Genomic DNA, 17,902 nt, shown 5'->3' with positions numbered 1-17,902 from the left:
ATATTTTCAGAGAACTCATTTTGAAGAGCAGCTCTTTGATAAAAGTTAGCTTTTAAGCTGTTCTTAGTTTTTATACATAGGACTACCTCAGTCTGTTGCTTAAGTCAGTAACTTTCATTTCTCTGTGTCTCCTTTTTTAAGCCCAACCACACTCAGAAATATGACCACAAAAGTTGAATAATTAGCCCCTGAATTCTGTCATTAATTCAAGAAGACTTTTCTTGAACGAATAGTGCCACTTGTATTTGAAGAGATTTTTGAGAAGCAAAAAAATACAGCCAAATATTTGAGGGCAGTTAATTACTATTGATTTTACTCTAGAAATGAAGCAAGTGATTTTCAATTGCTATAGAGATGCTTCAATACATCTGTAAACATGGTTTTTGTTTTTGCATCTGCAGCGCAAATCCAGAAAAACCCTGTGCATCATCATTTTTATCATTGTCGTTGGAGTTGTAATTCTCGGTCTCATCATATGGAAAGTGAAAAGCTAAATTATAAAGGAGCACCCTATTGCACTACATTCTCTAAATTATGTAGGAGGATTCCTGTAATCATGGTTTTTTTATTATTATTATTTTAAAGATACTCCATAAAGGATGGCTCCCATACTTTGTTATTTTCATTTGGGGGGGGGCAGTTTCCTTTGGATTCAATCTGATATTTTCTAACACTGAAAGTTTTTCTCAGTATGACTGCTGGCATTATTTCCATGCTTTTCGATCTAATAACTGTGAGGTTTTGTCCACGTTGTATATGCCTTTCATTTATAATTTATTTACCTGTTGACTTAGCTCTTGGAATTAGTAAATGTAAAGGTGTGCGTGTGTTCCATGTGCATCTGTCTCTGACAGAGTGATGTGCACTCAGAGTTGTGTTCCTTCAATTAAAAATCTCAAATTTAGTTTTGATTTGAGCCAGCAGAGGAAATACTCTCAATAACTTAAAAATTATCGTACCTGTTTGTGGTGTGTTTTTTTTTTCCTGGTTCATAGCAGCACAAATTATTTATCTTTTCTTGTTGGTTTTCTCTTAAGACCCTTGTTTACTCTAAATGAAATCGGTGAATAATTTCCTAGAGTATCTCATACTCCCGACGTGTACATATTAAGCATTTGCTGTAGATTGCCTAGTAAAATACTAAGGATAGATTGTTTTTACATAGGCCCTGTTTAAGTCTGGTGTTTGCTGGGGTATGTGTAGTCACTGTAAATGTTTAATGTAATTTGAACAAAGAGTATGAAAAATCAGTATCTATCGCATTAGAAATCTGAAGATCCCAACTTATTTTGCTGTGTCCTTCCACAGCTATTACTGTGGAAAATTAATTATCTTCCCTTAAGTCCTTTAGAATAATGGCTACATGTGTATCCTTGGGTCAGAATTACTTTGGGGGAGCAACTTTCCCAGAATTACTGTTTTTGAGCACTAACACTTAAAATTTAGTGTTTACCATTGCATACCATTTTGTAACACCCTTCATTAGAAAACAATTTGGATGTTTGCCAATTAACTCACTTGCTTTTTTAAATCAATGTTGTTTTAATGCACTAATCTGAATACTATAAAGAGGATTATCTTAGTTTATAGTTTGTATTTTATAACGTTCTTATATAGCAGTTTGATAGTGAAGTCAGTGTTTTACATGGCAAAGCTATGAGACTTCAAATGGGAACAAATAAAATGTTAACTAAGTAAACTGTATCTTTGCAAACAAAATAAAGATGATTTTAAAAGTGGATAGTTCTGTGTCATGAGGACTCTGCTTCTGTGGGAGCAACACTTGACATAATCACACAGCAGCCCTTCTTTCTGGAGTACTGGTTTATTCAGTGTTTTAGTTTGGCAGTCTTAAAATGCATGTCAGCAAAACGCCATTTTTTTTTTTTTTCTCCATAAGAGACCGTAGAAAATTTTCTTGTGAGTGAGTGAGTGGAAACTTTGAGACTTTGTGTTTACCAAATCAGTTTGCTTTAGTGAACAGGACGGGCCAGGCAGGGAGAGGAATTTATACAAATACTACCTGTGCTGAGGTCAGTGCAAGCCCATCAGGCCTGATTGAGCATATTCTTTCTCTATAAGAGCACCGAGAAGCGTGTGATAAACCGGTATCTTCTGGCTACATAAAACTCCCACGGCTCCCACAAATCAGTTCAATTTTTTTTTTTTTTTTGCACAGTTGTACTTGATAAATATTCTCATAGAGGCAAAAGCACTTACCCTATTCGCTTCATGATGAGTTCCCAGTAATAGCAAAACCACTTAATTTTTTGTGTGTGTGATTTTCATTTCATTTTCATTTGATGTGTAGTATTTTATAAATTATTTTACCTGGGACACAGATCAGTGATTAAAAACAGGAACCTTAGTGGCTTGCATTCTTTTAAGAAACATAATGATTTTTTTTTTTTTAAAGATTTTATTTATTTATTTGAGAGAGAGAGAATGAGAGACAGCATGAGAGGGAGGAGGGTCAGAGGGAGAAGCAGACTCCCCGCCGAGCAGGGAGCCCGATGCAGGACTCGATCCCGGGACTCCAGGATCATGACCTGAGCCGAAGGCAGCCGCTTAACCAACTGAGCCACCCAGGCGCCCGAAACATAATGATTTTTGAGGGAAATTTTTACCCCAAAATATTTGGAACTCAAAGAGTAGTCTTGATTTGAAAAAAATCAAAGGAGAAACATAGCACAACAGCCAAGGTTTTCAAGTTCTCGAAGTTTTCCTTCAGGTTAGTCTTAGAATCACATTGAAAGGTGAAGCTCACACTATGGAAAATAAAATTGAAGTTGTTTTTATGACAGTCAGCATATTTGAATCAGTCCACATGCGTCTCAAACTGAAGAAGTTGCCTCATCAGGTGACACATTATTGTTCATTTTAGCGGGCTCCAAAGACATTCTCGAATGGCGCAGATTGAGATCAACCAGCCACTGTGCAGAAATTGAATGACAGCGTGGCCTGAAGTGTTTGACTCTTGCACTGGTCGTTAAATACAGAAGTGTTCTGGTTTTGCACAACGATTGATGGTAAAAGAAATATAACAGGTGCCATTTCAACATAAGGCAGCTTGTCTGTTAGTCGGCAGGGGATCAGTTCTAGAAAAATAGACGTGTGGGCACAGACAGAGCTTGATCTAGGCCAGCAAACCATGAAGGCGGTGGTTGGAGTCAGGCCTCCGAGCGCTCGGCGCGCCCAGCAGCATCCACACAGCCGTCGGACAGCACTGCATCTTGGAGAGGTTGCCCCCGACTCCTTCACCATCGTCACTGCTTTTTTTTTTTTTTTAAAGGTAACATTTTGTACACACAGAAAAACAGTGTTTTGAATATCAATGTTTTTCAACAAGTTTATAATGAAAAATGATTTTTGAAGACTTTTTGTTCCACAAAATCAGCCTGTGCTTTCGCAAAGAAAGTGCGGAATAGTGTTTCTAGTTGGTGTAATTTTCGTTGCTGCGTGTAGAAAAGAGAACACAATAAAAGATAAAATCTGTCTAAAGAAAAAAGTCCTCGTCCACCTTCGTGGTAAGGAACAATTTACGAGGGGAACGTATTTAGCATTTACGTTTTTAAAGTCAGAACTGAGTACTGTTTGCACGTATGACCAGGTTGCTGGAATAAAAGGAAATTTCCAAAGGGGATAGTGTTTGGGCAAATTATGAGTTAACTGGGATTTTTTTTTTGGTTCATTTGGATATGATGAAGATTCCTCATTAGTGGTAAAGAACATCATCAGGCATCCTACTTTCCTGGGGGGTTGGAAAAAAGTTGTGTATTTTCATGATTCACTTAAGAAAATGAAGCGCTTCCCTGTGGATTGCAGACCTCTTCCGTCCACCCTAAGATCTGAACAGCTTCATGTCTCAAGCAAGGAAATACACTTAGCAAAACTTTCACTAGCCGGTGCCTGAAAGGGCTACACTGTACCACTTCTCTGACAGAATGCATGACATCACCTCACCCTAAGCCATTGAGAATTCTCACTGAAACACTGCCATTTTAATCCTTTGTTTCAGCAATTATTTGGTTAACGTGAAAATGATGGGATAACTTATTTTTCTTCAAATAATCCTAATTTTAAATGCAGAAATAGAACTAAATAACTGACACACTAAATCGATTTTTATAGACACTGTTGCTTCTGGCAGGTTTTTAAGAGGTTGGTCACTTAATTACTCAGAGTGGGATTCCTGTAGGTTTTGTGTAGTGATGGCATTTCTGCTTGAAACGTAAGTGGTGGAAGGCAAAAACCAGATTTCCTGTGCAATCGTTCTATGCATAACACCCCTGCTTGTTTGAGAGGGAGTCTGCTAGAACTGAACTGAGTCTTTAAATAAACTTGAAAGGGTACTGATGCCCACTTTGGCAAACCCAAAGTACAGATTTTTAAGTGTTTACTGTAAGTACTGCTAGACAGTAGTTCCTAACTCCAAAACCTATTAGCCTTGGTGGAAAACTTAGAAATGCAGTTATTTAGCCTCAATGAAGATTTCCAGACACTAATTTCAGTTTCCAATGCCTTCCGAAAGTTTCACACCAACTGTTTCATGGCAGATCTTAAATAACTGAAGTCAGACCAGATAAAGAGAACCAAGTTTACATCTCTAGGAACTAGAGATTTTAACCCAAGACAAGTATACGAGCTTTTAGTAACTTGCATAGCTGAGACCTGACTTTTTAAAAAGCTTTTAGGGCAAGGCAGATTCTTACGTCAGTAATGATTCTAGAAATTAAAAAAAAAAACAAATTATAACTTAGTGGAGAATATTGTTTTTCATCCTTCCAAACCCAGGTGCTATGGTCATTTTAAGTTCATTTAAAGGCGTTTCCAGTGTACCTGACCACATCTGACCTATTTCCAGTGCCAGACTTAATGTTTTAATCTTCCTAAGGGTTACCATAATTTTAACATTTAATTATTACTTTGTGGTGGGGCATCTACCACAATTCAGTAAGGTAACCATCATATATCATTTAAATTAGTTCTATCTTGGATGCAAAAGGATATTTTTTGTTCCAAATTAGGACTTCCCTTGTGTCTTTTCCTGATCTACACTCAAAACATTTTTCTTAGTAATTTAGAAGTTGTCTATGTTACATTAAATTTCTTAAGCCTGAAATGGAGGCCACAGACCAGTACTTACCTTTGGAATGGCATGGACATTTAAAATAAAGAGCCCATTTTATAAAATGTAAAACATGTTTAATGCTAAAATTTTATTTATTTTTTAAGATTTTATTTATGTGAGAGAGAGGGGGAAGCAGGCTTCCAGCTGATCAGAGAGCCCCACTCAGGACTCCGTCCCAGGACCCCGGGATCACGACCTGAGCCAAAGGCAGATGCTTAACCAACTGAGCCCCAAAGGCTAAATTTTTTTTTTTTTTAAGATTTTATTTTATTTATTTGACAGAGAGAGACACAGCGAGAGAGGGAACACAAGCAGGGGGCAGTGAGAGAGGGAGAAGCAGGCTTCCCGCCGAGCAGGGAGCCTGATGTGGGGCTCCGTCCCAGGACCCCGGGATCATGACCTGAGCCGAAGGCAGACGCTTAACGACTGAGCCACCCAGGCGCCCCAAAGGCTAAAATTTTAAATTAAACTTTGCTTTTGAGGTAACAGTAAATTCACATGCAATTGTAAAAACCAATACAGAGATCCCTCTTGTACTTTTCACCCAATTAATCCCAATGGTAACATCTTGCAAAACTACAATATCACCACCAGGATCATGATATTGACAAAGTCAATATGTAGAACATTTCCATATACAACATTCAAACACAAAGACCCCTCCTGATGCCGTTTTATAGCCACACTGACTTTGCTCAATCCCCATCCCCTCCTTCCAACCATAATCTGTTCTCCATTTTTATAATTGTTATTTCAATAACATTATGTAATGGGGATCATACAGTATGCAACCTTTTGGGATTAGCTCTTTACATTCGGCATAATCCTCTGGAGATTCATACCACTTGTTGCATGTATCAAGTGCATCGATCGTTCAGTTTTCAGTGCTGAGTAGTGTTCCATGGTATGGATAGATCACAGTTTAACGCTTTACCTGCTGAAGGCTATCTGGTCAGTTTGGGCTATTATGAATAAAGCTATGTTCATTTGTGTACAGGTTTTTGTGTGAACATAGACTTCATTTCTCTGGGATAAATGCCCAGCAGTGAAATTGCTGAGCCATATGACAGTTGAATGTTTGGTTTTTAAGAAATTGCCAAACTTTTCCAGAGTGGCTATTCCAGTTTACATTCCCACCAGCAATGTTTGAATGATCCAGTTTCTTCACTTCCTTATCGGCATTTGGTGATGTCACAAATTTTTATTTTAGTTATTGTAATAGGCTTTATTTTATACTTCACCAATGGCTAATGATGTTGAGCACCTTTCCATGTGCTTATTTGGCACCTATATTTCTTCTTCAGTGATGTGTTTCTTCTTGTTTTCTCCTCTTTTTCTAATTGGGTTGTTTAGTTTTTCATTGTTGAGCTTTGAGTGTTTTTTTTTAAAATATGTATTCTAGATACTAGTCCTTTTTCCAATATCTAAATTAATTTGCAAGTATTTCCTCCCACTCTGTAGCTTGTCTTCCTCTTAACAGGGTCTTTCACAGAGCAAAAGTTTTTCATTTGGATGGATGAAGTCCATTTTATTGATGTTTCCTTTTTATGGATCATGCTTTTGGTATCACAGACTCTTTGCCTAGCCCTAGATCACAAAGATTTTCACTTTTATCTTGTGTTCTTTTCTAAAAGTTCTGTGGTCTTACATTTTACTTTTAAGTCCATGATCCATTTAGAGTTAATTTTGCATGAAATGTGAGACATCTACGGTTTTGTTTTGGGTTTTTTTGCCTATGATGCTCAGTTGTTCCAACATCGTATTTGTTGTAAAGGCTGTCTTTACTCTATTGAATGGTTTTTGCTCCTCTGTTGAAAACAAGCTGAACAAAAATCAGTTGGACATATTTGTGTGGGTCTATATCTGGTTCGTCTGTTATATTCCATTGGTCTATGTGTCTATACCTCCACCAATACCAGACAGTATTAATTTTTCTATTTGATAAGCCTTGAAATCATATACACTTCTTGTTTATACTTTATTCTTTTTCAAAATTAGGTGCTTTTGTCCATTGTCTTTCCATATACATTTAATTTTTAAAAATTTTTTTATTATGTTAATCACCATACCTTACATCATTAGTTTTTGATGTAGTGTTCCATGATTCATTGTTTGCGAATAACACCCAGTGCTCCATTCAGTACATGCCCTCTTTAATACCCATCACCAGGCTAACCCATCCCCCCACCTCCCTCCCCTCTAGAACCCTCAGTTTGTTTCCCAGAGTCCACAGTCTCTCATGGTTCGTCTCCCCCTCCGATTTCCCCCCCTTCATTTTTCCCTTCCTACTATCTTCTTTTTTTTAAACATAAAAAATTTTAGAATAATCTTATCCATATTTATACAAATATCTTGTTGAGATTTTTATAAGAATTATGTTAAACCCGTATACCAATTTGGGGAAATTTGACATTTTACCATGTTGAGTCTTTCAATCCATGAACACAAGATATCTCTTCATTTATTTAGATCTTCTTTGATTTCTTTAGTATTGTATAGTTTTTAGCTTATTAAGCTCTATATATGCTTTTATTAGGTTTACACCTAAGCATTTCATTTTTTTGAGAGATTGTAAATGATACTGTGTTTTTAATTCCCATATTCACGTATTTATTGCAAATATATATACAATTGTTTTTTGTATGTTTATCTTGTATGCTGCGATCATGCTTAACTCACTTATTAGTTCTAGGAGGTTTGTGTAGATTACTTGGATTATCTTACATAGAAAATCATGTGATCTGCAAATAGCAATAGTTTTATTTCTTTTGTTCTGATCTGTATGCCTTTTATTTCCTTTCTTAATGCAGTGCTTAGAACTTTCAGTGCTATATTTGAATAAGAGTGGGGAAGAGATATCCCTGCCTTATTCCCAATCTCAGGAAAGGATTTAGTGTCTCACCATTAAATATAATGTCAGCTGTAGGTTTCTTGTAGATACTCTTCATCAAATTAAGGAAACTCCCTTTATTCCTATTTTTCTGAGATTTTTTCTTTTCATGAATGGGTGTTAAATTTTGTCAAATATTTTTTCTGCATCAGTTGATATGATCATATGATTTTTCTCCTTATCCTATTAATATGATAGATACATTGATTGAGTTTTGAATATTGAACCAGCCTTGCACCCCTGAAATAAATATATTTATTTATTTAACCCTTTACCTGCTGAATATTTGTGTATAATATATGTGTATAATTTTCTTTATATGTTACTGAATTATATTGACTAATGTTTTGTTAAGGATTTTTGCATTTGTATTCATGAGGGATATTGATCATAGCTTTCTTTTTTTTGCAGTGTTTTGTCTAGTTTTACTATCAGGGTAATAGCTTCAAAATGAATTGGGAGGTGTTCCTTCCTCTTCTATTTTCTAAGAGATTGTTTAGAATTGATGTTAATTCTTTTTACACTTGATAGAATTCTCCAACGAAAGCATCTAGACTTTGGAATTTTGGTGAGGGAGTTTTTAATTATAAATTAAATTTCCATAATAGTTGTGGGACTGTTTAAGTTACCTATTTCATACTGAGTTGTGGTAGTTTGTGTTTTTCAAAGAATTGGTCTATTTCTTCTCAGTTTGTCAAGTTTTTGTATGTGGAGTTGTTTGTAGTATTCCTTTCTTATACTTTTGATGTCTGTAGTGGTATCCCCTCTTTCATTCCAGATATTGTTAAATTGTGTCATATCTGTTTTATTCTTTGTAAATCTTTCTAGAAGTTTGTTGATTTTATTGATCTTTTCAAAAAAACAACTTTTTGCTTTATTAATATTCTATATTGTTTTAATGTTTTCAATTTTATTAATTTCTGCTATCTTCATTATTTTTCCCCTTGCTTTCCCGGGGATAAGTTGAATGTATTTTAGAATTCCATTTTAATTTTTCAATGATGTTTTTAGCATATCTTTTTATAAACCATTTTAGTGTTTGCTCTAAGTATTACATTATAAATATATAGCTCACAACATGTATGGTGTCATCCCTTTACCAGTTCTAGTCAAATGTAGAAATCTTACTTCCCTTTATGTCTCTTTACTCTTCCCTATTTATAATTGTCTTAAGTAGTACTTCTACATATATTTAGAACCACATTGATGTTGGAATTTTTGCTTCAACAATCTAACGTAATTTTGAAAACTCAAGAGGAGAAGAAAAGTCTATTGTATTTACCCAGATTTTTACTTACTTTGTTCATTCCTCGTTGCTCTTCTAAAATTCCTTTGTATATCATTTCCTTTCTGTTTAGGGAAATTTTGTTAGGCTTTTATTGTTCTTATTGTATGTCTGTTGGCAATAAAGTCTCTTAGTTTTCCTTCACCTGAAATTCTCTTGATTTTTCCCTTCATTTTTGAAAGATGTTTTCACTAGACATAAGATTCTACTTTCCTTTCAACACTAGCAAACTGGTGAAAGTTTGAGATTTTTTTTTCAAAAGTTCCCTCTGAACTCTGATTTCTGATGAGAAACTCAATGTTTTTAAATTCTTTTTCCATTATGAGTAGGGTGTCATTTCTCTATTTCTCTTCCTCTCTCCTTTCCTTCCTTAGGTTTTCAGAAGTTTGACTATGTTGTGTCTTGGTGTAGACGTTTAGAGTTTAACTTATTTAAGTTTTGGTCAGCTTCTTAAATCCATGTACTTATATCTTTTGCCAAATACAGGAAGTTGTCAGCCATTATTTCTTCAAGTTCTTTTCTGCCTTGCCTTTGTTCTTTCCTCTGGGACTCTGAAGACACAAATGTTAGATAATTTGTGATAGGCTTTTAAGTCCCTAAGGTTCTGTTTATCTTTTTAAAAATTTTCTTTTAGTTATTCAGACTGGTTAATTTCTATTGTTTTATCTTCAAGTTTATTGATTCTTTACTCTGTTTATTCCATCCTATTCCTCTGTCTCTTCCATCCTATTATTGAACCCATCAATTAAGTGTTTTATTCTGATTACTGTATTTTTCAGTTTTAAAATTTCTGGCCCTTTACAGAAAAAAGTTTGCTGACCTCTGGAGTATAAAACTGTTATAGTAGAGAGGGTCTGCTTAAACTTAGTCAAAAGCTGGTTTCTTAAAAAAATATGTGTGTGTATACACACACACATTTATATATAGCTTTGCTGAAATTGATTGAGAAAAAATAGAGACATGCAATTATTAGGAATGAAGATGGAGATCAAGAAATAAACACTGGAGAAATTTTAAAAATAAGAGGGCACTATAAACAACTTTATACCAATACATTACAAAACAGATAAAGTGAATAATTTATATGAAAAATGCAAATTGCCAAAATTGACTAAGAAAGAAGTAGATGATTTCTGCTTCTGGCCATATGGTTGACTAGATATGCTCAATGATCCTTCCACTAAAATAAGTTACTGGATAAAGTAAAACACATAATATTTGGTTCATTTTTTGGCTTATTAGAAAGCGAGCTAATCATTACAAATGAAAGTGAGTTAAACCCGAAGTAGTTGGGAAACAGGGAAAGGCTGTGATTCAGAGACAAGTTATGGATTCCAGGTAAATAAAGTCAAGAAGCTGAACCTAAGACTCCTGCATAAAACCAGGAGTCTTTAATGTATGAAAGTAGTCCCAGGTCAATAAATTCTGATGGTTACTCTAAGAAGTGAATGAAAATCCTCTCTGAAGGAAAGCCTTCCTAATTAATGCTTCTGGATTAATTAATAAAATACATGGGGAAACAAGCCATTTTTATTGAGAAACTGATTTTATATTCAAGGACTTCAGATATTAGAATTAGCAAGAATGGAATGCTATGAAATGCTTAAAGAAATAACTATGAATTAAAGTGATATGTAATAAGAAATATGTAAAAAGATCAGGCAGGGGATGCCTGGGTGGCTCAGTGGGTTAGGCGTCTGCCTTTGGCTCAGGTCACAATTCCAGGGTTCTGGGATTGAGCCCCATGTCGGACTCCCTCCTCAGTGGGGAGCCTACTTCTCCCTCTCCCTCTGCAGCTACCTCTGCTGTGCTCTCTCTCTCTCTCTGTCAAATAAATAAATAAAATCTTTTAAAAAAAAAGATAAGGCAGATAATAACTCTGAAGGAACTATGAAATATCATTATTGAAATATATAACTCAATGAATAGTTCAAGAGAATATTAGTTACAGCTAAAGGAATCATTAGTTAACTGAGGAAATAACTAACACATATTGTATCAAAGATAGACAAGGAGAGAGGAAATATAAATGACAGATTATGAAACCTGAAAGATTGAGAATATCTGATATATGTCTAATTGGAGTCTCAAAGATAGAGCAAACAAAAAACAAACAGAAATCCTAGAGTTGGGAAGCACAGTAACTGAACTAAGGAATTCAGTGGAGAGTATCAAAAGTGGACTCAACCATGCAGAAGAAAGAATCAGCAACCTGGGGGATAGGACATTGGAAATTACCCAGAGGAGCAAAAAGAAAAACAATGAAAAAGAGTGAAGAAAGCCTATGGGAATTAGGGAATATAATGAATAGAAATAATATTCTCATTATTGGAATTCCAGAAGGAGAAAAAAAGAAAAGGAACAGAAAATATATTTGAAGCAATGTTACTGAAAACTTCCCAAACTTAGGGAGGGAAATGGACATCCAGATGCATAAGGCCCAAAGGACCCCAAATAGCTTGAATCTGAATAGGGCTACACTGACAGACATTATAATTAAATTGTCAAAGTTCAAAGACAAAAAAAAATTTTAAGGGCAGCAAGAGAAAAGAGAGAAGTTACATACAAGGGAACTCCCATAAGACTATTGATGGATTTCTCTGCAGAAACTTTTCAGGCCAGGAGAGAATAGGATAACATATTCAAAAAAGCAAAGAAATGGAAAGCATAGTAGATAAATAGTTGCAATAAATATAAATAGCCTACTCCATCAGATAAAAGAAGGCTACATTTCCCAATATATGCAGTTTACAAAAGACAGAAAGCACAAGGATAAAGACAAAAAGTAGGATTAAGAAAAATTATATAACAAGCAAATATACTACGTTAGGGTAATTATATCAATATCAGCCCTTATAAATACTAAGGTGAAAAGCCCTAATAGGGGTAAAAAGGGTCTAAAAATAATAAAAGCTTTAGTTAATGGAGCAGGACTAACAATTCTAAATAGTTGTAAACAAAGTAGGAAAATCCAAAATTAACAGAACTACAGAGAAAAAAAATGGAGAAACCTATTATACCTCCTTCAATTTCTAGTTCAATCAGGAAAAAAATATTTAGAACACAATAAGCAAATTTAATAAATACATAAGGGATCATGCACTCCAAAACACAATAAGCAAATTTAATAAATACATAAGGGAGCATACACTCCAAAACATTTTCCTCAAGCATGCGTAAGAGATCTAGGGGGAAAATGTTAGAAGAATGTTTTTATGACATCTAGTGAAATATTTCTTAGAAAATATGCCAAAAAAATAGCCATAATCTACATAAAGTCAACCACTTTTAATTTAAAACCTCTCTGGAAATAGCATTGTTAACTGTTTAAGAAACACTCAAAATCAATCAGCTAATCAAGGTCTAGTTAAACTCTAAAGCTCCACTACACAATAGTTGGCATCCTATCTTAGTGTTTCTTCCCTAAAAACAAGAGCACGGTGTTCAGTGCTAAAAATCTTTTAGGTTTGTTTGTTTGTTGTTTTAACCAATTTAAAGGAGATTTTCTTTAAATCTCGAAAGATAAGGAATTATTTCTAACACATAAGTTAGGTTTTTCATTGAGTCACATTAAAAATAGAAATTACATTGTCAGTATTGCTTAGTTGCCTGCCTAGCATCCATGCTACCCTTGTCAGTTCTTAATGACCCCAGACTAGAATATTCTCTCTCCTCCATTCAGTAGCAGCCATATGCTTTGGGTGGAATTGACGCCATCCTCACTCCAGAGATGGTGGGCACACTTCATAGAAATCAGTCAGCCTGATCCCATTCCTTTTGTTTCAGTGAATAGTTCAGAACTGGGCAGTAACCCAGTCTAGGCAATCACCTCAGGACTTACTCTCCTTCCGCCTATAATCCAATTTGAACAACACCTGGAATGTGGTACTCTGGATGTGAAGCCAGACACTAATGCAATGTTTTAATACTTCACAGGATGATACAGCTTTAATACTAAGAGGGATGGCAGGAGTTTGGTTCATTGATTAATTGATTCATTGATTCAGTAACAACTTGCTAAGTGCTTAATAAATGCAGGGCCCTGAGAAACAGCAAAATCTTATTCAGCATATTCTCACCCTGAGGAAGATGAAATAGTTGGTAACTTCCACACTTGATTAGAAACAAAGGTCACTCTTAAAACTTCATCCTTGTATCTAGGAAGACTTTTGTTTTTTCAATCAGGAATTTTAGTTCCAGAAAAAGAACAAGACAATGAAAACATTGTATGAAAGTTCTCTTTCAAACTTTTCTCAATTGACAGTTTTTACCCCAATCATCATAATGCTGAGAGGCTTCAGAAACACAAGTGACTCTGTGTTCAGACCAAAAACTTGGCCTCGGGAAGATGAATGATTAGACCTACTCACCATATGATTATAAGGGTCAGGTAGTTTAAAAAGAAATTACAATCTGAATTGAACCAAGGATGAACAGTGTTGCCATTGAGCTACAAATCCCAGCTAATAAGCATAACCTTGTAAAGAGAGGTTAGTGTTTGGGAAACTGCATGTTCTTGCAGAAGGGCAAAGCTTTTGCAATATAAATAGTTGTAAGTGTACTAGCTTTCATCTTTGATGCCTTAGCCCTCTGTGTTTACAGTTTTTGTATCCAGAGCCAGATAGAGAATTTTAGAAGCTCCAAATACAGAAAAGATTATGATGATAACCCCACATATAATTGAAAAGAAAATTAATTTTTTCATAAGGTCATAAAATTCATGTAAATATTGAAATTAAAATTACTTCCTTCTAGATTTTTCTTACTTTGAAGTGCTGTATAAATTCATCACAGTTACACTTTTCTTAGTCATTCCTGGTTTGTCTGCTTTGCTTGTATCCTAAGCACTTACGTAACCTGTTAGGTCATAATTCAACATTGATTACATTACAAATCTCTTAATCTTTCTGTAATTTCTAAAATATAGATGGAGAAGAGGAATGTTATATCAGAGAGGAATTTGATCACTCACAGCAAACAGAATTCTTTGATTTGGGTCCTTCAGACGTACTTTCTTTCTGCATAGTTCTAATAAGGAACAACATGTAATCCCAAGTATATTACACAATGACAAGGTAACATGGGTTTCAGAAAGACAAAGCAAGTCTTAAGTTTGGTACTATGCAATGTTTAGTTTATATTAAACATGATTGGAAGAGACACTCACATGTCTACAGGTCACTGAGATTCATGGGTCAGGTGTTTTCTGACTTGCTTTTCTAAGACTGGTAGTAACATGCCTCAGCGAACGAGGGGAGGTCCAGCCAGTCATTTTTGACTGAATAATGAATGCTTAAAGGTCTACTCTTTCCTAATCTCCAAAGCCATTGATGATTTGTAAAGTAGTATGATTTAACCCTTTGTTTTAATCATTGTATTAAAAACAAATTTAAAGACCAACAGCTCCCACATAATGGTTCCAACAGGACATTTGTGTTCTTTTTTTTAATCTAACAACCTCCTTGAGCTCTGTGGAAAAGAGCAAAGAGAAATTGACTCTCTTTTGTTGGGCGAATCGTTAACTGGAAAATATTTGTCATATCAAGATCTTAAGGCATAAGTAAATATTACCCTTACTAAGGAAATAAAAAATCTTTCAGTACTCACCTAACCCATTTTTAATACCTTACCTTTTCTTTCAATACTTTTATTTAATTTTTGTTTCTCTGCTTGACTGTTTCCAAATTATGTAAATTTAATGGTGTTGTTGTCTTTTACAAAATGGCAATACTACTTAGATGACACTATTCTTTTTTATTGAAACATATACAACTAATTATTGAGGAGAAACAAACACAGAGAGAGACACACACAGGCAAACATTCTACGGTGGCACAATTTTATCTGTTAAATAGCATTTAAGTCACTGTTTAGTATGTGGTACTTTATTATGGGTCATCAATTATACTAAGTTGTCTCAGACTTTCAGCATCTTTGCCCTTGTAATTCCTTTAAAACTATTGAGGACTGTTGGGAAAGCATATAACAGGGAGAAGACAAATAGACTTTCTTTCTTTCTTTCTAAGATTTTTCTTTAATCTATTTATCTGAGAGAGAACGTGAGAGAGAGAGAAATCATGAGCAGGGGGGAGGGGTAGAGGGAGAAGCAGATTCCCTGCTGAGCAGGGAGCCCAATGCGGGACTTGATCTGAGCAGAAGGCAGACACTTAACGGACTGAGCCACCAAGGTGCCTGACAAATACACTTTCAACAGCAATATTTTAAGGTGGTAAAGTCAAGTTGTTGTCTCCATTTAAATTATAATATGCAACTAGAGAATGTCAAAAGGAATGAGAACACTATTATTGAGCCACAATACTTGTTAGTTTACATCAGCATTCTATCATCCATCCCCTAGGCCACTTCCTCTTAACCTGCAAAGAGATTATTTCCTGTTACTATGACCATCAGAGGGAGAACTGCATGCTCTTTTCTTATAATAATCATCATAATGTAAGAAAAATTCATGGAGTGGGTTAAATAGGCAAAGAGGACTTTATTCAAGACTATTGCAATAGGAGAGAGAAATTGAACTCAATTCTGCTGAAACAAAAGGCAGAAGAGTTTTTAAGCACTGAGGGGAGCTATTGGAAAAGCAGTGGAGGGCATCAGCGGCGAGGGTGGGGGTGTCAATATCATAAGGCCACCTGTGTTTGCTAATTGTACTTCCTGAAGTTAGGCTCCCATCTTCCCACAGGGACTAGGAGATGAGGGAACTTTCTTGATGACTACATTTCAAAGGGATGACTCACAGGTCCTTGAGAAAGATATTCTTGGGCTATAAAAGATGTAGATCTCAAAGGGACAGAGAAAGAATTTGGAATGACAAGCTTGCTTGCTTTTTTTTTTTTTTTTGCTTTTTTGCTTTCCAAATATGAACTTTATTTTGATTATTTATTTTTTAATTTAAATTCAATTAATTAGCTTATAATGTATTATTGGTTTCAGAGGTAGAGGTCAGTGATTCATCAGTCTTATTTTGATTATTTTTAAATTGAAGTGTAATTAACACACAGTGTTGTATTAGTTTCAAGTGTATAATATAATGATTCAACATACATTACTCAGTGCTCTATAATTACAAGTTTTCTCAAGTAAATGCTCTATGACAAGGGAGGTCAGTCAAGAGGAAACTGGTCTAAAGTTTAGTCAAGCTGAGGAGAACTATAAAACACCTTGGTCACTAATTGCTACCATTTGTTGTGTTCTGTGTGTCCGGTATTGGGCTCCATGTTTTACTTACACTTACTGATAAGCTTCCCAATCTTACTCCTTACCCTTTGGAGTAAGTGGTATTATTGCCCCATTTTATAGATGAGGAATTTTAGAGGTGAGGAATCTAAGGCTCAAAGAGTTTAAGTAACTCACCCAAAGTCACACAGTAAGTAGGTGGTAGGGCCAGGATTTTAACCTAGGAACCCTGCCTACAGAGACCACACATCACTAGACCATCACATTTCATCTGTATTTCTATTAAATCTTCAGGGTAGGGGCCCTAAGATCATTGATAAATACTTCTAGAGGAGCTGCTTATAAAATATTTACTGTTGTGGGGCACCTGGGTGGCTCAGTCAGTTCAGCATCTGACTCTTGATTTTAGTTCAGGTCATGAACTTAGGGTTGTGAGATCGAGCCCCACATTGGGCTCTGCACTCAGCACAGAGTCTGCCTGAAATTCTCTCTCTCCCTCTCCCTCTGCCCCTACCCCCACTTGTGCATGCTCTCTCTCTCTCTCCAAAATAAAGAAATAAATAAAATCTTTAAAAATAAATAAATAAATAAATAAATAAATAAATAAATAAATAAATAAATAAATAAATAAAATATTTGCTGTTGTCAAGTCATCCTGGGAAGAATGACTGCCAATTTATCACTATAACAACACAATATTTACCTATCTGGACCCTGGGGTATGCCTACAAATGCCATAACATATGCTTCTTAGTCTCAATTTTGGAGAAACCCCAGTTGTTCTAGCTCTATACTTGCTCAGAAAGAGTAATCCTAAAAGGCAGAGATGAGGCAAGATTAGGTATAACAAGATAGACATTAAAAATGTAACCTTGGGGTGCAAGGTTGGTTTAACCAGATTCATAGAACAAAGCAAAAAATCCATGATCAGCCTAATAGATTCAGAAAATGCATTTGACAAAATCCAGTACCCATTCATGATAAAAACTTCTTCAACCTGATAAAAGCATCTTTAAAAAACTCAAAGCTAACACCATCCACAGTGATGGAAGACTGAATGCTTTGCCTCTGAATGAGAACAAGACAAAGATGCCCATTCTCATCACTTCTACATCACCTTGTACTGGTGTTTATAGCCATTGCAATAATGAAAAAAGAAAAAAAAAAAAACATCTAGATGGGAATTGAAGAAGCAAAGCTGTCATTACTTGCAGATAACATGACCATTTATGTAGAAAATCAGATGGAATCTACAAAAAAGCTCCTAGAACTAGTAAGTGTGAGTTTTGCAAAGTTGGAGGATGCAAGATCAATATACAAAAATCAATTTCTATACACTAACAGTAAACATTCTATAAATGAAATTAAGAAAATAACTATTCATGTTTGTTGTGTACTCTGTTTG

General features: G+C 35.2%; 1 protein-coding gene across 3 annotated transcripts in view; it reads left to right on the top strand.

Annotated features, from left to right (window-relative positions):
* Positions 1–17,902, top strand: part of STX7 (syntaxin 7) — a 94,561-nt gene that overhangs the window by 44,009 nt on the left and 32,650 nt on the right. For 2 of the 3 annotated variants that reach the window (XM_081829027.1, XM_081829028.1), the window contains exon 10: positions 402–1,741. The exons of the other annotated variant lie outside the window; for it this stretch is intronic. In XM_081829027.1, the coding sequence (XP_081685153.1) occupies positions 402–494 (93 nt within the window). In that variant the 3' untranslated portion in view covers positions 495–1,741. Of the gene's footprint in view, positions 1–401; positions 1,742–17,902 lie in introns of those variants that run through there. 3 annotated transcript variants of the gene reach the window in all.

Source organism: Leptonychotes weddellii, chromosome 8 (genome assembly GCF_054177405.1).
Source record: "Leptonychotes weddellii isolate Sample4059 chromosome 8, ASM5417740v2, whole genome shotgun sequence".
Classification (NCBI taxonomy): Eukaryota; Metazoa; Chordata; class Mammalia; order Carnivora; family Phocidae; genus Leptonychotes; species Leptonychotes weddellii.
This window is presented reverse-complemented; position numbering and strand designations above follow the sequence as displayed.